The 22,287-nt window shown below is 61.5% G+C and overlaps 1 protein-coding gene and 1 pseudogene across 1 annotated transcript; one reads left to right on the forward strand and one right to left on the reverse strand.

The window, feature by feature from the left end:
• Positions 1–7,761: 7,761 nt before the first annotated feature.
• Positions 7,762–8,379, forward strand: LOC109730170 (cyclin-dependent kinases regulatory subunit 2 pseudogene; annotated as a pseudogene).
• An 8,382-nt stretch (positions 8,380–16,761) lies between these two features.
• Positions 16,762–19,597, reverse strand: CRYAA (crystallin alpha A). The gene is made up of 3 exons (XM_012779105.2): positions 19,409–19,597; positions 18,155–18,277; positions 16,762–16,971 (listed from the first exon to the last, which is right to left on the reverse strand). The coding sequence occupies exons 1-3, from the start codon at positions 19,595–19,597 to the stop codon at positions 16,762–16,764; spliced, it is 522 nt and encodes a 173-aa protein (XP_012634559.1).
• Positions 19,598–22,287: the final 2,690 nt, after the last annotated feature.

Raw genomic sequence — 22,287 nt, forward strand, 5'->3', positions numbered from 1 at the left:
GCATCGCAAGTGTCCCGGACAGCTCCGCCCTGCCAGATCATGTTGCTTCCGACGTCCGGTCTCAACCCCCGGCCTCCTGCGCACAGACACCCTCCCGCCCCGGGCAAGGCGCCGTCCCTCTTTCCTCATTCCTGCTGTCCTCTTTCGCCGGTGGCTGCTCATCGTCTCGGGGTTGGCCTCCGCTCTTCTCTTCTCCACTCTGCCTCCCCCCAGGGCTCAGGGCCCTCCCCTGGGTCCCTCCACGGTTGCTGGCAGCTGACCGCGACATGCCACAGGCCCTTGCAGGCTCGGGGTGCTTGCAGGGAGCCTCCACACGTTGCCCTCAAACCTGATGTGAGCCGCCTCTGCTGCCCCGGCGGCCGAGGCCTCCTCCCGCCCCAGCGAGTCACCTCCCCGGCGTCCTGAGCACGTCTCTCCACTCCATGTCCAGGCACCAACTGCACAGTGACAGATGGCCGCTGACCCCGCCCCAGGCGAGACCCGCCTCTAGACCCCCGTTCCCTGCCCAGAACCCGCCCGTCAGAGCAGGACTGCCGGGAGACCTGAGCGGTGTGGGAAGCCGCCTTCCCGTCTGCAGCTGGACAGCCCCGGCCGGGGACCCCCTCAGGGACAGACAAGGACGTCCGCCGTCCACGCGTCTCCCCGGCTCCGGCTTGTGGGCTCGCCCTCTTTTTCTGTGCCCGTATCCTCCTCTCCTGGCTCACTGACATTGACTGGACGTTTTGTAAAACTCCTTTATTTCATCTATTTTGAGAATCATCGTCTTACAATTTTAGCACGCACTCCTAACTTGACGCATGAATGTCTCCCTGCTCCGGACTAACATGGAACTGGAACAGTAACACCGGGTCTCCTTCAAATCCCACCTGACCAGGCGTTTAGAGCCGCCTTTTGTTAGACCATCAGATGGGTGTGCTTTGGTGAGAGTCTGTCGTTGGTAAACTTTGGGTTTTGTGTATCTGAAATGTCTGTATTTTACTATCATCCTCATACAATAGTCTATCCGTGTACATATCGCTTAATGCGGGTTCTTCCTCCGCAGTTGGAAGACAGTATTCACCTGTCTTCTGGCTGCACAATTGACAAGGATTTTAGTTCAGCACGCGGAAGGTGTGCCTTCCATTCCAGAGGGTTTGCAAGCCCAAGGCGCTTATCGAGTTCCCCTGACGTGGTAGGACGTGAACCCCAAAGGCGGCCTTCCCGGCACTGGCCGGACGCTGGGGTCTCTGCTCGGATTCTCCGCCTTCCAACCGCTGCTTTTTCCTGGGCTTCCTGGAGTCCCGCCCTGCGCGTGTACACATCAGGGATCAGCCAGGGATTTCAGGCGAGTTTGCGCTGGATTTAGGGGTCCCCGTTCTCTGGCACCCTCTTGTTGGGATTTCTTGCTCAATTTTCAGACATGCTGGCAGCCCTGGCCTCTGGCCTCTGGCCTCTTAGCTGCTCTCTGCTTGGTCTCGGTCCCACATGTGTGGTCTGTAGAAGAGCCGGGTGAGCGTGCCTCCCTCTTCCTCCAGGGTCTGTGGCCTCTCTAGTGGTGGGGGATTTTTTCCTGCTTTATCTCACCTTCTAATGCCTTCAAATAATCGTTTCTATTTTGTGCACATTTATAATCTGCAGAAAGGTGGGTAAACAAGCATTTTTCTGGAAACCAGAGTGCGTGGTCACGTTTATCTAAGCTAACATGGTCCATGGTGCTTCCTGGGAGCAGGGGCAGCGCCCGTGGCGGCCCCACCTCCGGACTGGCGCGCTCCCCCGCTGCCCCTCCCCGCCCGCGCTCGGGAAGAACAGGCGGCTCTTCCAGGAACGGGGATGGGGCCAGAGGCACTTTATGTACAGAAAACATAGTGCATGGGGACGCAGACCCGCTAAACGCACTCGGTTTACTGAGGTCCTGCAGGTCTCTCGAGAGCAGGGGCACCACGTCCGCCCTGCGTGTGCAGAACTGTGGGGGTCGACGAGCGAGCCTGCCGGCACCCCCAAACCCCCTCCTCCCGCGCAAACGCGTCTGCTCTACAGAGAGTGGCTGCCTGTGGCCTTGCAGTGGGGGATTTTCGTTTCTCTGCGTCTGGCACCCACAGAGTCTTGGGGTCCAGCCTCCCCAGGTCCCACGTCCCCAGGCTGTGCATTGGAGCTGTGTGGGCGGCGGCCGACCTCCCCAGGTCCCAGGTCCCCAGGCTGTGCATTTGAGCTGTGTGGACGGCGGCCGACCTCCCCAGGTCCCACGTCCCCAGGCTGTGCATTGGAGCTGTGTGGACGGCGGCCGACCTCCCCACGTCTCATGTTCCCAGGTTGTGCATTTGAGCTGTGTGGACGGCGGCCGGCCTCCCCAGGTCCCCATGTCCCCAGGTTGTGCATTTGAGCTGTGTGGATGGTGGCCGACATCCCCAGGTCCCACGTCCCCAGGTTGTGCATTTGAGCTGTGTGGACGGCGGCCGACATCCCCAGGTCCCAGGTCCCCAGGCTGTGCATTTGAGCTGTGTGGACGGCGGCCGGCCTCCCCAGGTCCCTGGTCCCCAGGTTGTGCATTGGAGCTGTGTGGACGGCGGCCGGCCTCCCCAGGTCCCTGGTCCCCAGGTTGTGCATTGGAGCTGTGTGGACAGCGGCCGGCCTCCCCAGGTCCCCATGTCCCCAGGTTGTGCATTGGAGCTGTGTGGACGGCGGCCGGCCTCCCCAGGTCCCCATGTCCCCAGGTTGTGCATTGGAGCTGTGTGGACGGCGGCCGGCCTCCCCAGGTCTCATGTCCCCAGGTTGTGCATTGGAGCTGTGTGGACGGCGGCCGGCCTCCCCAGGTCCCCATGTCCCCAGGTTGTGCATTGGAGCTGTGTGGACGGCGGCCGGCCTCCCCAGGTCCCCATGTCCCCAGGTTGTGCATTGGAGCTGTGTGGATGGTGGACGACATCCCCAGGTCCCCATGTCCCCAGGTTGTGCATTTGAGCTGTGTGGACGGCGGCCGGCCTCCCCAGGTCCCCATGTCCCCAGGTTGTGCATTGGAGCTGTGTGGATGGTGGACGACATCCCCAGGTCCCCATGTCCCCAGGTTGTGCATTTGAGCTGTGTGGACGGCGGCCGGCCTCCCCAGGTCCCACGTCCCCAGATTGTGCATTTGAGCTGTGTGGACAGCGGCCGGCCTCCCCAGGTCCCCATGTCCCCAGGTTGTGCATTGGAGCTGTGTGGACGGCGGCCGGCCTCCCCAGGTCCCCATGTCCCCAGGTTGTGCATTGGAGCTGTGTGGATGGTGGACGACATCCCCAGGTCCCCATGTCCCCAGGTTGTGCATTTGAGCTGTGTGGACGGCGGCCGGCCTCCCCAGCCATGGCGCCACCACGGGGGACAATGCAGAGATGTGACGCCCTAAAGCTCCTCCCAGAGGGTCTTGTGTCCGCTGTCATCACTGCCGTTGTCATTGGAACGTCCCTTCATGTCCTACAGGACCACAGACACAGGAAACGATGGCGGTTGTTCTGTGTGCAGCTGCTCATTGGCTACATGCATTTGTGTGTGTGTGTGTGTGTGTGTGTGTGTGTGTGTGTGTGTGTGTGTGTGTGTGTGTCACTGTGTTGCCCGGGCTAGAGTGCTGTGGTGTCAGCCTAGCTCACAGCAACCTCAGACTCCAGGGTCATCCTCCTGCCTCAGCCTTCAGAGTAGCTGAGACTACAGGCATGCACCACCATGCCCGGCTATTTTTTTCTATTTTTAGTTGTCCAGGTAATGTTTTTCTATTTTTATTAGAGACAGGGTCTTGCTCTTGTTCAGGCTCGTCTCAGACTCCTGACCTTGAGCGATCCTCCCACCTGGGCCTCCCAGAGTGCTGAGACTACAGGCGTGAGCCGCCGCGCCCGGCCTGCGTGGATTTTTACGTGATTATTTTTCACCTTCAAGTTCTACCCCAGGAAAAAAGAGTTTCTTGGATTCGGCCCAACTCTCCACTAGCGAGACGGTTAACATCTCTGGCCCCCGCGGCCACAGGTGTGTCCCCGAGGGGACGCACAGAGAGCAGCTTGCTGGCACCTCCGGAAACAAGTGTGCACCGAGGAGCTCAGTCTGGTTCTAGGATCAGAGGGCAAAGGTGTCACGACACCAGGGTTGCCTTCCTGCCCCCGGTCGTTCAGGGAAAGCCCCGACGCCCCATCCAGGAGCCCCCGCTGCTCCCAGCAAGGTGGCCCCTCCCTCCAGACGCCCCGTGTGCACACAGACCTGAGAGCAAAGGGGAAGAGGGAAGTCCAAACTCTGGAAGGCTTAGAAAGCCCCTCCTTCTGACGGCAGAGTTAAAAATGTGCACTAAACACCAGGAGAGAAGGCGAGAGAAGGGCCACAGCAGTGCTGGGAGGGAAGCGCACCAGCTGTCCCAAGGAAGGCGGGAGGCCCCGGAGGGCAGGCAGCGTGGGAAGGCCCGGCCCCCTCCTGCTCCGAGTGACCACTGCCACGGCCACGGTTCCACTGGGTGCCCGGACCTGCCTCTGCCCCGACAGCCACCCACGGGACCCAGGCCGGCTGCAGGGTGAGGGTTAGGGTCAGCCGCAGAGGCCCGGTCCTGTTCCAGTGCCTGGCCTCGGTCCCCCTGGGTCTGCACTGGGGCCTCCCCTGGGCGGCCGGCACCCGGAGCACAGCCCGCTGGCGTTTGTATATTCGAGACGTCCCCGAGCACGGCACCCACATGCACGGAGAACAACGATCGCTCCGTCACCACCGTGACCACAGATTCAGGGCCTTGACCAGTCCCTCTCCAGCAAGTTTAGCCAAACCTGCCCACCACTCCCGGCCTAAAACACCGGGATTCTGTGTCCGAGTCTACGTTAACAGAAGGCTAAGGAACACCGCAGGACTCTTGGCACGAAAAAGTTGTCCAACTTCTGCCATCCAGTGTGGGCTGGGCCCCCGGCAGGGGAGCATCTTTCCTTGGCTTTTTTAGGCAGCCTTAGAACACTAGAAAATGTAGCTGAAATAATTCCCCCCTTTAAAACCCGTTCTCGCGGAGAGCCCGCGGTGTTGATCTGACTGCCTCGGTAATTAGTCAAACGGGGCGCGTGCTCCCCTCCCGCAGTCCTCACCTCCGCCCGTGTGCATGCTAATTTGCCAAGGAGCTCCGACTGCATTTGCATGTTTTTCCATCTAATTTACCCCGAGCACAATTTAGAGCAGGTGCAGCTCCAGCAGGAGACTTGAGCAATCAACCGGCCCGGTGGGCTCGTGGGAACACGCTCAGAGGGCCCTGCCCGCCTGGGGCGGCACGGCTCGCGCGGACCTGAGGAACAGGGCCGCCCGCTGCCTGGGCTGTCCGCGTCCTCGCCGGCCGTGGGCAGGGGCCACCCAGGAACCCCGAGGAGCTCCAAGGGCACCAGACCCTCCGTGAGCTCTGGCCAGGGTGCCTGGCCGCCCACAGGGCCGGCACCGTGTGCCACACACCGCTCTAGGCTCGCAGCGGCCCTCCTCGCTGCACAGGCTCTCCTGGCACGGTTCGGGGGAGCACACAGCCGCGTCTGGCCGCAGGGAGCCCTGAGGGGCAGCTGGGCCGGGCGTCGAGCTGAACCTGCCTCGAGGACCAAGCAGACCCCGCGTCTGCCCCTCTGCCGGCAGCAGCCCCCTGGGGACGCCCGTCCAGCTTCCTGTCTCGCCTTCCGGCTCCCGGCCCCTCTGGCCGCCTCCCCTCTGTCTTAAGCTCGGAATTCCCGACGGTGGCAATGGCCACCAGCTCCACCTGCCCGGCTCTGCCCAGGGCCTCATGGCACAGCTGCTCCTGCCGAGGACCCGGAGCAGGGCACCAGACACCTCCCAGGATCAGGGGTGGAGACAGCCAGTGCCCCATCCTCCCCAGCTGCCTCACCACCGTCTGCACCAGTCAGCTCTCACCCCGCAGGCTCAGCCTGGCACCCCAGCCCCGAAACACGCACTCTGCACAGAGACACACACATACCACATGGAGACACACACTATAAACACATGCACACAGCACACAGACACACATGAGTACACTCACATACCACAAACACATGCACACAGCACACAGAGAAACACACACATGCACAGAGCACACAGAGAGATACACATATATGTACATAAACACAAAAGGCCCACGGAAACACACACATGTACACACAAATGGAGACATATACACATGTACATATACACATTCTATAAGCACACGCACACAGCACACAGACAGCATACATATACTACACACCCACACACACAGATACACAGGCACATACATACACATATGCACACGCACACACACAAGGCCAGCTCCCCGTGCTCTGGGCCTGACCTCCTCTGAACTGAGACCTTCATCACCAAGGACTCTCGGCTCTTACCAATCCTCGCTCCCCGCCCCAAGGCCCCGGGCAGCCCGGCCTCTGGCCCTCGCCGACTCGCTGCGTTCCACCTGAGGGCAGCCCGACTCTGGGGGGCCACCCAGCACGACATGCTCAGCAGCCGCACTTCCCGAAGGCCCCACTGAGGCCTGCTGGTGACGAAATGCAGAACCCTCTCTATGCAGTGCCCCCATCCCTCCCCCACCCACCCACCCACCGCACGCGCCAATGCAGGATCAATCCTGGTCGGGTTTCAGAGAGAGGACCATTTGGCCCTCTTCCCTCCTCTGGGCCCTCCTTTCTGTGTCCTGGATTAGGTCACCAGTGAGCACTAAGCCTTGGAGTAGGCTGACCCCGCATTGATGGTGATGATAGTGATGGTGATGGTGGTGATGATGTGGTGGTGATGGTGGTGGTGGTGGTGGTGGTGGTGATGGTGGTGGTGGTGATGGTGGTGATGGTGATGGTGGTGATGGTGGTGGTGGTGATGGTGGTGGTAGTGGTGATGGTGGTGGTGGTGGTGATGGTGGTGATGGTGGTGATGGTGGTGGTGATGGTGGTGGTGGTGGTGGTGGTGACGGTGGTGGTGGTGACGATGGTGGTGGTGATGGTGGTGATGGTGGTGGTGGTGATGATGATGGTGATGATGGTGGTGGTGGTTGTGATGGTGGTGGTGATGGTGGTGGTGATGGTGGTGGTGATGGTGGTGATGGTGATGATGGTGGTGGTGATGGTGGTGGTGGTGGTGGTGGTGATGGTGGTGGTGGTGACGATGGTGGTGGTGATGGTGGTGATGGTGGTGATGGTGGTGGTGGTGATGATGATGGTGATGATGGTGGTGGTGGTTGTGATGGTGATGGTGGTGGTGATGGTGGTGGTGGTGGTGGTGATGGTGGTAGTGATGGTGGTTGTGATGGTGATGGTGGTGATGATGGTGGTGATGGTGGTGGTGGTTGTGATGGTGATGGTGGTGGTGGTGATGGTGGTGGTGGTGATGATGGTGGTGGTGGTGGTGGTGATGGTGGTGATGGTGGTGATGGTGGTGATGATGGTTGTGATGGTGATGGTGGTGGTGATGGTGGTGGTGATGATGGTGGTGGTGGTGGTGGTGATGGTGGTGGTGGTGGTGGTGGTGATGGTGGTGGTGATGGTGGTGGTGGTGATGGTGATGGTGGTGGTGGTGATGGTGGTGATGGTGGTGGTGATGGTGGTGGTGGTGGTGGTGATGGTGGTGATGATGGTGGTGGTGGTGGTGATGATGGTGGTGGTGATGGTGGTGGTGATGTTGATGGTGATGGTGGTGATGATGGTGGTGGTGGTGATGATGGTGGTGGTGGTGGTGATGATGGTGGTGGTGGTGATGGTGGTGGTGATGGTGGTGGTGGTGGTGATGGTGGTGATGGTGATGATGGTGATGATGGTGATAACGATTAAAAACTTATTCAGAAGTGGAGTCGTTTCCTTGGACGAGCACGGACGCGCTGCTCGTTGCGCCCTCTCTTCGCGCTCTCGATCCCCTGCTCCGCGGCGCGCCGGCAGGATGGCCCACAAGCAGATCTACTACTCGGACAAGTACTTCGACGAGCACTACGAGTACCGGCATGTCATGTTACCCAGAGAACTTTCCAAACAAGTACCCAAAACCCATCTGCTGTCTGAAGAAGAGTGGAGGAGACTCGGTGTCCAACAAAGTCTAGGCTGGGTTCATTACATGATTCATGAGCCAGAACCGCATATTCTTCTCTTTAGACGACCTCTTCCAAAAGATCAACAAAAATGAAGTATACCTGGGATCGTCAATTAAATCTTTTCCAAATTTAATGTATATGTGTATATAAGGTAGTATTCAGTGAATACTTGAAAAATGTACAAATCATTCATCCATACCTGTGCATGAGCTGTATTCTTCACAGCAACAGAACTCAGTTAAATGCAACTGCAAGTAGGTTAGTTACTATAGGGTTTTTAAGATAAAATTTCTTCTAGTCAGTTTTTCTCTTAATATAAGTAAGTGCCTGTTTGACATTACCTGTTACTTTTGTTAAATAAAGTTTGTATGTTGCATTTAAAAAAAAAAAAAAAGAACTTACTCAGAGCCAACTAGCATGTACGGTAAGTATTTTTCATCTTCTAATCGTCAGAACAGTTACATGAGATGGGCATCATTGGCCCCACTTTACCTAGCCCCAGCAACCTGCCCAGGGCCCCACAACTAGCAAGGCCAGGACCCAGGCCTGTCTGCCCCCAAAACACATGCGCATGCCCCACCTCTGCCCACCCCTGCCTGTGCCTAGCTGGGATGGAAAGAAGCCAGGATGCTGCCTACAGGGTCCAAAAGAGCATGCTCCCCGCGTTTCCATCAAACGCATTGCAAGGCACTCACTTTAATTCACACAAAAAAATCAACACATCTCAGAGTTTTCTCATGAAGGCCCTTAGGAACCTCTCGGCTCAGCATTGTAGAGTCTGACCCGGGTTTTCCCGGCCGGGGCTCCCACCCAGGCCTGCTGCCCTCGGGCCTGTGGATTGCTGGCCCAGGTCATCACCTTTAAAGTGGGCTGGCGTCTGTCCTGCCAACCCCGGAGCTTCCTGCGAGGAGCACGCACAGGGTGCTCAGCCTGCAAGGACAGGGTCGCTCAGGGCTGTCGCTAGTCCTTGTCCTGGGTGGAATAGTGTCCCCTAAAAAGATGTGTCTACGTTCTAGAGCCCGGACCCTGGAAACGTGACCTTATTTGGAAAAAGAGTCTTTGCAGACATAATCAGGGTGGCGGTGAGACCGGCTGCAGGGGGCGGTGACGGTGTCCTCACAAGCAGAAGACATGAACAGACGTGAAGACGGAGGCAGGGGAGAGGCGGGACTCAGACGCTCACTTCCTCCACGCAGGGGACACCCGGCCGGAGCTGGGAGAGGCTGGGAAGCTTCACCCCGAGAGCCCCGGGGCCCCGCAGACACCGGGCTTTGGGACACCTGGCCTCTGAGTGCATCTCTGTTTCAAGCCACCAGCTTGTGGCCATGTGTCACGGCAGCCCCCGGACACTCACAGAGCACCTCTGGCCCGTGCTGGCCCTCACGGAAGACACGCTTATAGCAGCCGCAGGGACGGCCACGCGAGCTTGGGCACTCACACAACGCCGGTGTTCCCCAGGGAACAGGAGAACTGTGGCCACCTGGAGGGCCCCGGGTGAGCCCACACACCACACAGCACAGCCCTGCTCCCCAACATCCCTGACCCTGGGCCGTATCGGCCAGTGACAGAAATGAGGAAGCCGCCAGCCCTTGAGGACGGCCACTTCCTTTTCCACCCTCCGAAAGCCACTGCCGGGGTCACTGCAGGGCCTCGGTGTTCCTGAGAACTGCAGCTGAATTTGGAGTGTCCGGCCCGTACCTTCCCACGAGGTGCCCGTCCCCGAAGCAGCCCCCAGCGGTCTGCAGACCCACGTGCCGCCCCGGGAGCCCCGCCCAGGGGAAGCTGTTTCCGAGCCAGGCTGCGTTGCAAATGGACTTCTCACTTCTGGGGGCAAAGGCCTCCCTGCAGCACCCTCCCCCCAGTGACCTTGGGTTGCCCTTGAGCACATCACACACACCCCCCTTGCAGGCTCCAGCTCTAGGAGGTAACCAGGGGAAGTGAGGAGCAGCGCAAAGACCGGCAGGTCCCCAAAGCACCTGACGGCCAAGCACCTGACCCGCACACGAGGCAGGGACTTTCCTCAAGGTGGAGATCCAGGCGCGCATGTCTGTGTGGTCCTGTCTTCCAAGTTCAAGCGCAGATCAGACTCAGAGTAAAGCCATTGCAACGAGAGGCAAGTGACAGAGCCCAGAGCTTGGCCATGACTATCACAGGTGTGTGCATGCGTGTGCATGTACATGTCTGTCCATATGTGTATGTGCATGTGCTCCTGTGTGCTATATGTGTGTATATTTTGTGTGTGGAGGGGTGTTTGTTCATGTGTGGGTACTCTGTTCTTCTGTATATGTTCATGTGGGCACATATGTGTTCATGTGTGTGCTGGGTGTGCTGTGCATCTGTGTTATATGTTTGTGCTGTGCATTTGTGTTCATGTGTGTGAATCATGTGTCCACACACGTGTTTTGTGTTGTGCGTGTGTGCATGCGCATGTGTGTTGTACACATGTGCACACTCTGTGATTGTTGTGCGTCTGTATTTGTGTGTTGCATTGTGTTTGTGTTGTGCAATTGTGTGCACGTGGCTGTGTTGTGCACGTGTGTGCATTAGTGCACACCTGCGTGTTCGTGTGTGATGCGTGTGTACCTTTCCTTCTGTCCTGTTCTGGCGGCAGCCTCCTGCACACACAGGTCCGGGGCCTGCCCGCCTTTCCTGCCCCTGCAGACGCAATCCTCGGTCCCGGGTCCGGGATTCAGTCCCCAGAGCAGCCTCCAGCCCGTCAGGACAGGAGCTGACACTGACGGAGGCCTGGTGGCGGCTGCGGCCCCTGCCCGGCCCCCCTGTGCGAGGCCCCCCGCCTGAGAGGGGCTCCCCTTCCCAGGAACCCCCACTCTGCAGGCCTGGGGAGTGCTGGGGGTGGTGCCCACCCTGCCGGCAGGACGCAGAGCCTGTCCCCAAGCTCCCTGCCGCCGTTCCCTCCCAAACGGGGACTGTCTCTGCGTCTCAGCCCTCCCAGGCGGCCACACGCGGCATCTGGCGGGCGGACTTCCGACCCTGTGACCCGGCACCTGTGTCAGCGGGGGCTGCCTGCCAGGCACGGTTCCCCGCCCTGCCCCCACAGGCGCGGACGTGGGCAGGACGGGCTGCTCTGACAGTGGCCGCAGGAGTCGACTCTCGGCAGGAGGAGGCCAGGCTGGCCCGGCGGGGAGCCAGGGGCTGACGTCACTCTGCACAGAGAGACACGCCAGAGCCCCGGGGCCCCAGCCAGCCCTGACCTGCCAGATGGTGACCTCTCCTTTTTCAGACAATTTTACAAATTGGGCAAATGAAGGAAAAATGCTTATTGTAAAGAAATGGCACTGTCTCCTCGTGTGGCTGTGACTTCCCTGGTCGGTGTCCGGGGGACAGCGGCTCCCCGGGGGCTGGCCGAGGGGTGGGTCTCCTCCAGCTCCACAGCACACAGCCGGGAGGCGCCCAGGAGCCAGGCCCGCTGCGGACGTCTGTCTGATGTTTGTGGGACGGATGAAGGTGACCCGGGAGGCGGAGGCTCTGCCAGTCCCACGGCCCAGCTCCGGCAGCCGAGCAAGGCCTCTGCTGCCACCTGGTGGTGCGTCTTAGAAACGCGGTGGTCAGCAGAAGGAGGGAATCGCGGGGCCCAAGCACGCCCAGGCCATTCAGCCCCCTCCTCCGGCTGACCCCTGAGGACGGGGTCTAGGACCCAGAGGGTCGATAAATCTGCCACTGTCACACAGCACCTGGCTTCCTCGGTGCCTCCCCACTTACAGGTCACACGTGAAATCACGAGGATCACCTGCCTAGGGCTCCCGAGCCGTGGCTGGAGGTGGCCAGCCCCCACCGGCTGGGCGTGCCGGCTGGGGACAGGTCTCCAAGCCCACCCACCCCAGTAACAGAACCCAGCCTCAGGCTGCGCCGGGGCCGCCAGTCACTGGTGCGGCCGGCACAGGCCCTGGCATACAGTAGGCGCTCACTAATGTTTCTCCTGCTGCTGCTGCTAATGATGGTGACAATGACAATACTGGTGATGATGACAATAATGACTAGTGGTGCTGATGACAACGATGCTGATGACAATGACGATGACGATGACAATGACATGACTACAATAATGACGATGTTGCTGCTGCTGATGATGACGATGATGATGATGCTGACGATGATGATAATGACGATGACAATGACATGACTACAATAATGACGATGTTGCTGCTGCTGCTGCTGATGATGATGATGATGCTGACGATGATGATGACAATGACGATGACAATGACATGACTACAATAATGATGATGCTGCTGCTGATGACAATGACGATGATGATGACAATGACATGACTACAATAATGACGATGATGCTGCTGCTGATGACGATGATGATGATGATGCTGACGATGATGACAATGACATGACTACAATAATGACAATGATTATGACAACAACGATGCTGCTGCTGCTGATGGCGATGATGATGACATGACTACAATGATGTTACTGTTGATGATGAAGATGATGATGACGGTGTTGTGATGACATGACTACAATAATGATGATGATGATGATGCTAATGCTGACGATTATGACGATGACAATGGGTGACTACAATAATGACGATGCTGCTGCTGCTGCTGATGATGATGATGGCGATGATGATGATGGCGATGATGATGATGGCGATGACAACAGTGACGATGACCACACTGCAGCTGGGGGTGACGGTGAGGCTCTGGAGGGTGCGGATAATGCCAGCTCGAGCGTCACACGTGGCGGGACCAGAGCGCGCCCACCTGGAGACCTACAGGCCCAGCCCCCGAGACCGCAGGCAGCTTCTAGCGAGACTCCTCGCCCCCGGCTGTCCCCCCCAGGAGGCCACCGCTGTTATGCCGGCGTCCCCACACTTGCCTGGTCCTAGGAGTCACCTGAAGATGACCGGAAGCCCAGACCCCTGGGCGCCGTCCCTCCAGACTCTCCTTCGGAGGTTCGGGGCAGGGCCGGGAACCCGTATTTGCAGAGGGCTCGCACGGACGGGCAGTTGGGGTGCCAGCACCCCCACCTTTATGCGAAGGCCACGGGACTCTCGAGGGCAGGGCTGGCTGGGAGCGCCCTTTGACCTGCACACGTGGGGGCAGACGCAGGGCCTTGGGAGCCCGGCCAGGCAACGGGGAGCAGAGGGGAGGCCAGTCGGTGCTTCACGCCTCACACGTCCGAGGCGAGGGGAGGCTGAGGGAGGGCAGCCGGCAGTGACAGTGACGTCATCGTCCGGGCCGCGGAGGAGGCTGTCGCCGTCGGGGTGAGGAGCTGCAGGCCTGGCCCCGCAGGCGGAGGGGCGCTTGGGAAGGAGGCGAGGGGAGCAGAGCCTCGTGTCTCCGACTCCCCGACAGCAGCGGTGGCCAGCGTGGGGCAGGGAGACTCTGGGGCCCGTCGGCCCCCAGCAGGCACCAGCCTTGCGTACTCTTTCCCCTACCAGGGTGGCGTCCGGCACATTCGCCCACAGCCCGAGGGGGCGCCCGCACCCTGCCCGGCGTGGGCAAGCCCTGAGCCTGGGCTCTCTGGGGTGGGTCCGGTGTGGGCCTGGGTGTTTGCCTGCTGGGGGCCTGGAAGGCGTGTGGACGCCGGACACGGTGGTGACGGTGTGGAGGCTGCCGTAGGGGGCCGTGGGGGCGGGGAGGCCAGGGCTGGGAGTGGCGCCCACCCCGCGTGCAGCGGACCACAGGCCCCAGCCGCCCTGCCGTGGCTCCGGGCTGCGCAGAGTGTCGTGCCGAGGGCCGGGAGCGTGAGACTGAGTTTCCAGATACCCAGCGCCGGCCCGAAGTGTAGTAGCCGGCTTTCGTCACCTGCCAGGGGCACCCCCTTCTGCAGAGGTGGGTTAAATGGCAGAGCAGCAGGGCAGGGTCCTGTAGGAAGGGGTGGGCAGGGGACGGGGAACCCCGCCAGGGGCCAGAGCGATTCTTCACGTGAGGCCGCCCAGAGCAGCTAAGAGACGCAAGTTGGGGGGTGCGTGACGTGAGTGTGGTGTGTGCATGTATGTGTGGTGTGCATGGTACGTGGGGGAGACGTGAGAGGTATAGTGTGTGAGTGTGGTGTGTGCATGTGTTCGTGATGTGTGTATATATATGTGTATATGGTGTGTGGTGTATTTGTAGTGTGTGCATGGTGTGGTGTGTGGGCTGTGGTGTGTGATGTGTGTATGCATGCATCTGCAGTGTGTGCGTGGTGTGTGGTGTGTGTGGTGTGTGATGGGTGTGTATGCATGCATCTGCACTGTGTGCATGGTGTGTGGTGTGTGTGGTGTGTGATGGGTGTGTATGTGTGCATCTGCAGTGTGTGCATGGTGTGTGGTGTGTGTGGTGTGTGATGTGTGTATGCATGTATCTGCAGTGTATGTGTGGTGTGTGATATGTATATGTGTGCATCTGCAGTGTGTGCGTGGTGTGTGGTGTGTGTGGTGTGTGATGTGTATATGTGTGCATCTGCAGTGTGTGCGTGGTGTGTGGTGTATGTGGTGTGTGATGGGTGTGTATGCATGTATCTGCAGTGTATGTGTGGTGTGTAATCTGTATATGTGTGCATCTGCAGTGTGTGCGTGGTGTGTGCATGTATGGTGTATAATGTGTGTATGTGTGCATCTGCAGTGTGTGCATGGTGTGTGCATGATGTATGCATGCATGGTGTATGATGTATATGTGTGCATCTGCAGTGTGTGTGGTGTGTGATGTGTGTGGTGTGTGATGTGTGTGTATGCGTGTATCTGCAATGTGTGCATGGTGTCTGGTGTGTGGTGTGTGATGTGTGTGTGTGCATCTGCAGTGTGTGTGGTGTGTGGTGTGTGGTGTGTGATGTGTGTGTGTGCATCTGCAGTGTGTGTGGTGTGTGATGTGTGTGTGTGCATCTGCAGTGTGCATGGTGTCTGGTGTGTGGTGTGTGATGTGTGTGTGTGCATCTGCAGTGTGTGTGGTGTGTGATGTGTGTGGTGTGTGATGTGTGTGTATGCGTGCATCTGCAGTGTGTGTGGTGTGTGGTGTGTGTGTATGCGTGCATCTGCAGTGTGTGTGGTGTGTGGTGTGTGTGTATGCGTGCATCTGCAGTGTGCGTGGTATGTGGTGTGTGGTGTGTGATGTGTGTATATGTGTGCATCTGCAGTGTGTGTGGTGTGTGGTGTGTGGTGTGTGTGTATGCGTGCATCTGCAGTGTGTGTGGTGTGTGATGTGTGTGTATGTGTGCATCTACAGTGTGTGTGGTGTGTGGTGTGTGATGTGTGTGTATGCGTGCATCTGCAGTGTGTGTGGTGTGTGGTGTGTGTGTATGCGTGCATCTGCAGTGTGTGTGGTGTGTGGTGTGTGGTGTGTGTGTATGCGTGCATCTGCAGTGTGTGTGGTGTGTGATGTGTGTGTATGTGTGCATCTGCAGTGTGTGTGGTGTGTGGTGTGTGGTGTGTGTGTATGCGTGCATCTGCAGTGTGTGTGGTGTGTGTGTATGCGTGCATCTGTAGTGTGTGTGGTGTGTGGTGTGTGGTGTGTGTGTATGCGTGCATCTGCAGTGTGCATGGTGTGGCTGTTTGGCACGTGCTGCTTGTCACTGGAGGTTCCGTGCTCTCTCACTGCCTGTTGAACTCTCAAAGTCCCCACCAGTCCACGTCCCCCAGGCGAGGACGCTGACTCCACCCCCTGGGCCGTCCTGCGGGCCCTGGCCTTTGCCTCCCGGCGAGGGCCCCTGACAGGACCCCCTGGGGTGGCATCTCTCACTCACTCCCCAAAGACCCTCTGGCTGCCCACCCCGCCCTTTGGAGGGGCATCAGGAAGCCACCACCTGCCACACAGACAGAGGCCACAGGCGCTCCAGGCCGAGTCTCCCGCACGGCAGGGCTGGGCAGGGCCCGAGGACGGCTGGCTCTGCCGGAGGTGTGTCTGGGCGCCCGCCCCGTCAGGGTCTGGGAGGGCGGGGCGGGCTGGGCCCCCCTCCAGCTCGGGCCGGGACGCACTGCCCGGTGGGAGTGGCGCGTTCGGGGCCCACCAGAGCAAGAGCGTCCTTGAAGCACCAGCCCGGGGGCCCAAGAGAGGCCAGGCCCCTCAGCCTCTCCCTCCGTGCTCTTGCCCCCCAAGCCCTCGGGCGTCCTCTCCTCTCTTTCCCTTCGGACGCTTCACCCCGAAAACCCCCTCCTTCCCGCAAAGCCAGGGTGGCGGGCCGGGTCAGCTGGGGAGAGGCCCGGTCACAGAGAGCCGCCCCTTCCCCCTCCCGGGGCCGCCCTGTGTCCCCGCCCTGTAGACCTCCACAGTGGAGACACAACCAGACAGCAAGTTGCTTGTGTCACCTGCTCTTTATTGACTGCCACGGGCTGCACTCTCATGGGTGACCGGTGTCCCCGAGAGTGGCGCTACACAGAGGGGTGGGGGAGGCGGTCTGAGAGAGGTGGGCAGCAGAGAGCCCAGGTGCACGGGCCTCGGCTCGGCCCCCCGGGCAGCGTGGGCAGCGCCGGCCGCGAGCAGAGGCCACCCGGGTGCTGAGTCGCGCCTGGCGGACCTGGCACCCAGAGCCCCCCAGGGTGCTCGGCGGGGTCCTCTCGGGCGTGGGCACCCCCAGACCTCTCAGCAGAGCCCAGGCTGCCCACGGAGGAGGTGCGAGACGGCCACGCCCCGGCCGGTGTTGGGGTCGGGGCGCCCCGAGGCCCTGAGCTCTCCCGGCCACTCTCTCAAACCCTGGTCCAAGGGAGGAGGCGGGGAGGGAACGCGAAGGGAAGCGGAGGGAGACAATCGCCACGCCGCGCCACGCCCCCGGGGCTGGGTGGGGGCTGCGGGGGGCGGCCGGGCCGGGGCCCGCTTAGGACGAGGGCGCGGAGCTGGGTTTCTCCTCCCGGGACACGGGGATGGCTCGCTCGCTGTGGCCGGCGTCCAGGCCGGACTGGACCTTGGGGCCGGAGAACGTCAGCATGCCGTCCGCGGACAGGGAGCAGGACAGCGCCGACTGGTCCACGTTGGAGGGCAGGCGGTAGCGGCGGTGGAACTCGCGGGAAATGTAGCCGTGGTCGTCCTGGGGCGGGGACCGGAAGGGGCGCGGTCAGAGGGGACAGGGTGCGCCCCGCCTGGATCCGCGGATTGGCGCAGGCTCTCCGGAGCCCTGGGTCAGCCTGGCCCGGCTGTCCGGGAGCGAGAACCTGCCCGGGGCCCGCCACGGCCACAGAGCTGGCTCTTTGCCCTGCCGGGTCCCCCTCTGATACCGGGGGGTCGATCCATCCCTACACCTGTCGGTTTTCCCTTCCTGGGACCTGCATGGGCTGCTCAAGCCCAGGGTCTCTGCTGTCCAACCTGCGTGGCAGAAAGCCACACGGGCAAAACGCTGCCACCTGTGTTCGCCCTGAGCCACGCCCAGCTCCCTGGGCCGACCCCCCCTTCCCCCAGGTGGGGACGGAGAGCTGAGCACTCCGGGAAGGATTTCCTGGGCTGTGCGGCTACAGCTGCTCGGTGGGGGAGCTTTACTCGGCCCACGCGACAGGGGACAGCAGACAGGAGGGTGGGTTTCACCCTCACCTTCAGCCATTCAGAGAAGACCCGGGCCAGGAGTCCCAGGCCCCAGCCCCTCTCTGCCTCGGCTGGCCCTTCCTGGCTGTGCCCGGGGCTCCCTCGTCACCATGGAGACCCGAGCGAGGAGAGCCGAGAGCCTGGGTGGGGGCGACTGCCAGGGAGGAGCCCCTGCTCCCCCACCCTGTGCTCACTGCGGGACCCGGGCAGCCCCAGGCCCGTCCCTTGCCTCAGCTCTGCCCGTGGGATGACCAGGGCACTGGTCCCAAAGGGCCGCTGAGAAGTTACCGTGCCAACGCACGAAAAGCGCTTGGACGCCAGTGAATGCAGCTACGCGGGCGTCAGGGGCCGGCCTTCAAGGTCAGGTTTTATGTGAAAACGTGTTGGCCCGGAGGTGGCCGCCTGCACGCTCCCATCTCCTGGGGTCCTGTCGAAGCCCACCCTGTCGCCCACTCGATCCAGGGGACCTGGTAACAGCTGGGCACGGTGGCCGAGTCGGGGCCCTAACCCGGGTCCCTAACCCGGGTCCCCGAGCCTCGTCCCGCCGTGCAGGGACGACAGTGAGCCGCGCGGTCGGCCGGGAGGAGGCGGCCGTGCTTAGCTGAGGCAGCTGCTGCCTCTGGGGGAAGCGGGGCCACATCTGGGACCCCAAGAGTTTTCTGCGCCCGTTTTCCCTGAACCCGCTCTCAGCTCACCTGCCTCTCGTTGTGTTTGCCGTGGATCTCCACGAAGTCCTCCTGCACCTTCACGGTCAGGTCCTCGGGGGAGAAGTGCTTCACGTCAAGGAAGATGACAAACTTGTCCCGGTCAGATCGGACCTGAAACCCAAGCATCTCGTGTGGCCCGTGTGGCCGTGGCCCAGGAAGGGAGCAGCCGCCCGCCAGCCTCTTCCTTCCCCTGCTGCGTGGGCGAGTCCCGGGGCCTGTCACCCGGGCGGGGGCCCCGCCTGACCCGTCCCACGCTCCCGGGCTCAGCAGAGCTGCAGACGCCCGCCGGCTGGTTTGGGTATGACCAGGTGGCCGGCTGCAGATGGCTCGGCTGGTTATGGGCTGGCTGTCGGCTGGTTACGGGTTAGTTGTTGGCTAGTTATGGGCTGGCTGTCAGCTGGCTGGGTGGACTCAGCCCTGGACTAAGGTCACTGCCCTAAGCACCGCCATGCCCACAGCGGCCCAGGAGCCTGTTTTTCATCTTTTCCATCCTGCAGCCTGCACGGTGCCCTCCCACCCCTGCCCGTGTCCCTGGCTCGGTTTGCTCCCCGCTGGATGTCCCTGCACCAGCTCTGGGGGTCTCCTGCTCTTCGGGTGGTGGGTGGGACTTGCACCTCCAGAACTGTGGCCCTTCCCTGACTGCCCGAGGCTCAGGAGGGGAGGCAGGGATGTCGCTTCCTCTCCTTTGGCCTTGGCGGGGCCACCTGGGTGAACCTGGTGACAGCCACCGTGTCTGCGGCTCCGGCCGTGCTGGGACAGCCGTCCTCTCTGGATCTCGGGGCAGCGGCCCCCACCCGCACCCGGGCTTCCTGGACTTGGGAGGGAGAGTGCGGAGAACAGCCAGACCCAGAGAGCTCCAGGTGGCCGTCACACTTGCCTTGCCGGGGTTGCTCTTGGGGTTTCCAGCATGTGGCTGGTGCATTACAAACCACATACGGGTCATGAGCTGACGGAGGAAAAGACAAGGGTGGGCTCGGGCTGACTCCTCCTGACCCCCCCGGGTGCGGGCGGCTGTGCCCCGAGGCCGTGTGGCCGCACGGCCGGTGCTCGGGCTCCCGCCGGCCTCTGCACAGTGGTGGTGGGGCCGAGGTGGGGGTGGGGGGAGGCAGGAGAGCGGCCCTGTGGCCGTGGCCACCTGCTGCATGGAGCAAGGCAAGAGCCAGGGCAGCCAGGTGCCCCCTCGGCCATCGCTAGCTCTCCCCCTCAGCCCAGCAAGGGGAGGCCGGCGGGGCCGCGCCTTACCTCGGAGACGCCGGAGTCCAGCACGGTGCGGAAGAGGGACTGGCGGTAGTAGGGGCTGATGGTGGACGACAGGAAGGGCAGCAGGTCGTACTCAAAGAGGCCCTCGCCGAAGAACTGGTCGAACAGCCGGCTGGGGTAGAAGGGGCCCAGCGGGCGCTTGAACCAGGGGTGCTGGATGGTGACGTCCATGTTCGGCTTCGGCACCGCGGGGACCCGGAGGCTGCAGGGGAGTCAGGAGGGGCCTCTGGGCAGCGCAGTGGGGAGCCGGGCCCGCGCCCTGCCTATATACGCCGCGGCAGAATGGAGGCATTAAGGGATTTCTCTGGAAAGGCATGAGCTCACGGGGAGGGCTGCCCCGTCAGCAGAAACGCGCGGGCCGGGCGCCACCCAGCCCCGGGAGGCGCTGCACTGGCGGGCACGGGCCTGGGCTCGGCTCAGGGCCGCCTGGAGGGCAGACGACCCCAGGAGGAGCCCTGCACCCGCTCTGGCCGGGGGACGGGAGCTTCTGGCCTCCCACGTGCTGGGCGGGGGCGCCAGTTCCTCCTGCACCTTGTCCCGTGTGGTCCTCACGGCCGCGCTGGGAGGGGCTCACGCCCGGTTCACATGTGAGGAAGCCGAGACACAGAGGTCAGACACGCCGTCCCCAAATCTTGCAGCTCCCAGGTGAGAGCACGTTGTCTCTCCAAAACAGGACCCTCCGCCCCGCTCACGATCGCGGCCACCAAGTTCCCAGGGAGGACAGAAAAGACGGAGGAGAGGCAGAAAGGCGGTGCTCGGCCTGGGGGTCTGTGTGCGCCCCACACGGTCGGAGACTGGCTTCCTTGACGCGCATGGGACCCCCGTGGAGGGCTGCCCTCTGCGCAGCTCCACTCATGCCTCCCCGGGGCGCCCCCGCCCACGGCGCTCAGCCGGCTGACACGTGTCCACCCGTCCACCACGTCCCGTTAAAGGCAGGCCTGGGGGTGACCTTGCCCCGACCTGCGGCCCTCGTCCGGTACTGCCAAGTGTCGGGGCACCCCCAGTTTAAAGGCTTTTGATATTTTTAGGTAAACTGGTCTTTGGGGAGCATCACGCCTCCCAACCGCAGCACGGGGAGAGCACACGGTCCAGACCTCGAGAGGCTCCTGCACCTCCTCTGCCTCCCCCGTCCTGCCTCCCCCATCCTGCCTCCCCCCCGTCCTGGCTCCCCCGTCCTGCCTCCCCCGGTCCTGCCTCCCCCCGTCCTGCCTCCCTCCGTCTTGCCTCCCCCCGTCCTGCCTCCCCCATCCAGCCTCCGCTCCTAACTGTCCAGTTCCCGTCTACAAGGAACACATGCGCCGGAGCACCCGGGGTCCCTGCAATGGGCCTTCGGTCTCAAGAGGACAGACCCCCGAGCATGAGGAGGGCTGAGCTGGCCCGTCCAGGGCCACTCGCCGTGCAGTGGGGGCTCGGAGCCCTCCCCACGCAGCTCCCGAGGACCCAGCCGTGTTCGGTGCCAGACCCTGCCCTCATTGGGACGTCGGCTGTGTACCCAGCACTGTCCAGGTGGGAAAGAGCCCCGAAAGATCTCGAAATGACAACCTCCGCCCTGCAAACGTGCAATGCCAAGAATTGACGCCCAGGTGTCAGGCAACGAGTGCCAGACCGGGGTACAGGCAGCAAACACAATGGCTGTGGGTTTTGGCACCCCCTGACATTGGGCACAGAGGGGACAGCCTTCCTGTCCTCCCTGCACCTGGCCCTACCCAGGGTCGGTCAGCAGGCGGGGGCTGCGGGCGGGGGCAGGGTGGCGTTTCAGGCTGGGGAGGGTTGCTGGGGAGGAGGGGGGCATCCTCCAAACACAGGGATGGGTGGTGCCCTGGTGTTCACACCCGTGTCCCTGCCCCCATGAGGGTGGGAACCCTGCAGGCTGAGGGACACCGAGCCACCTGCCTCAGAGCACACCCGAGCCATGAAGCCCGGGCGAGGGCAGTTCAGGGCTGTCTCCATCCTGAGTTGAGGGTGCTGCGTTAGTGTCCTGTTGCTGCTGTGCAAATCACAAATTTGGTAGCTTAAAACCACACAAATGGGCAGGGCGCAGTGGCTCACGCCTGTAATCCTTGCCCTCTGGGAGGCCAAGGTGGGAGGATTGCTCAAGGTTAGGAGTTCAAAACCAGCCTGAGCTAGAGTGAGACCCTGTCTCTACTAAACACAGAAATTAATTGGCCAACTAAAATATATAGAAAACATCAGCCGGGCATGGTGGCGCGTGCCTGTAGTCCCAGCTACTGGGAGGCTGAGGCTGGAGGATTGCTTGAGCCCAGGAGTCTGAGGTTGCTGTGAGCTAGGCTGACGCCACGGCACTCTAGCCCGGGCAACAGAGTGAGATTCTGTCTCAAAAAAAAAGAAAAAGAAAAAAAGAAAACGCACAAATGTGTTGTCGCAAAGTTCTGGCGGCTGAACCGTGTCTCACTAAACAAAAATCAGGTGCTGTCCAGGCTGGTTCCTCCTGGTGGCCCCGGGGAGGGTCCGCTTCCTGCCTCTGGGCGGAGTGGTGGTGGCGCCTCTCCCCCACCGCGCCCGTGTGCCGTGACGCTCCTGCCCTCTTACGAGGAGCCCGTGCGCTCGGCCACCTGGAGGGCGGGACCAGCTGGAGGCCGTCTGCACGCAGGAGCCCGAGCTCCCGGGTTCTGCGGGGGACATTCCCAGGCTGCCTGTCAGGAAAAGCCGCCCGGGGCGTTGCCCAGCCGTGGCCCCGCAGCTCAGAGAAGGAAAAGCGATAATGGTCAACCCGGCTCACGCCACGCAGACTCTGCGGCCAGCCACCTGTGACCTGCAACCTCTGTGACCTAATTGAACCTGAAGGGAGGCCGGTTCCTCACCTGCGCCCTTCCCCTCCTACCTCCGCGTCCGCCAGCCTC

Source organism: Microcebus murinus, chromosome 1 (genome assembly GCF_040939455.1).
Source record: "Microcebus murinus isolate Inina chromosome 1, M.murinus_Inina_mat1.0, whole genome shotgun sequence".
Classification (NCBI taxonomy): Eukaryota; Metazoa; Chordata; class Mammalia; order Primates; family Cheirogaleidae; genus Microcebus; species Microcebus murinus.

Bases quoted from the DNA above. Each gene is read 5' to 3' on its own strand.
- CRYAA (XM_012779105.2), bottom strand. From the start codon at position 19,597: ATGGACGTCACCATCCAGCACCCCTGGTTCAAGCGCCCGCTGGGCCCC. The intron at 18,278-19,408 runs GTAAGGCGCGGC...CTTGGGTTTCAG, and splicing joins TGGACTCCGGCGTCTCCGAG to GTCCGATCTGACCGGGACAA. The intron at 16,972-18,154 runs GTGAGCTGAGAG...TCCCCGCCCCAG, and splicing joins GCAAACACAACGAGAGGCAG to GACGACCACGGCTACATTTC.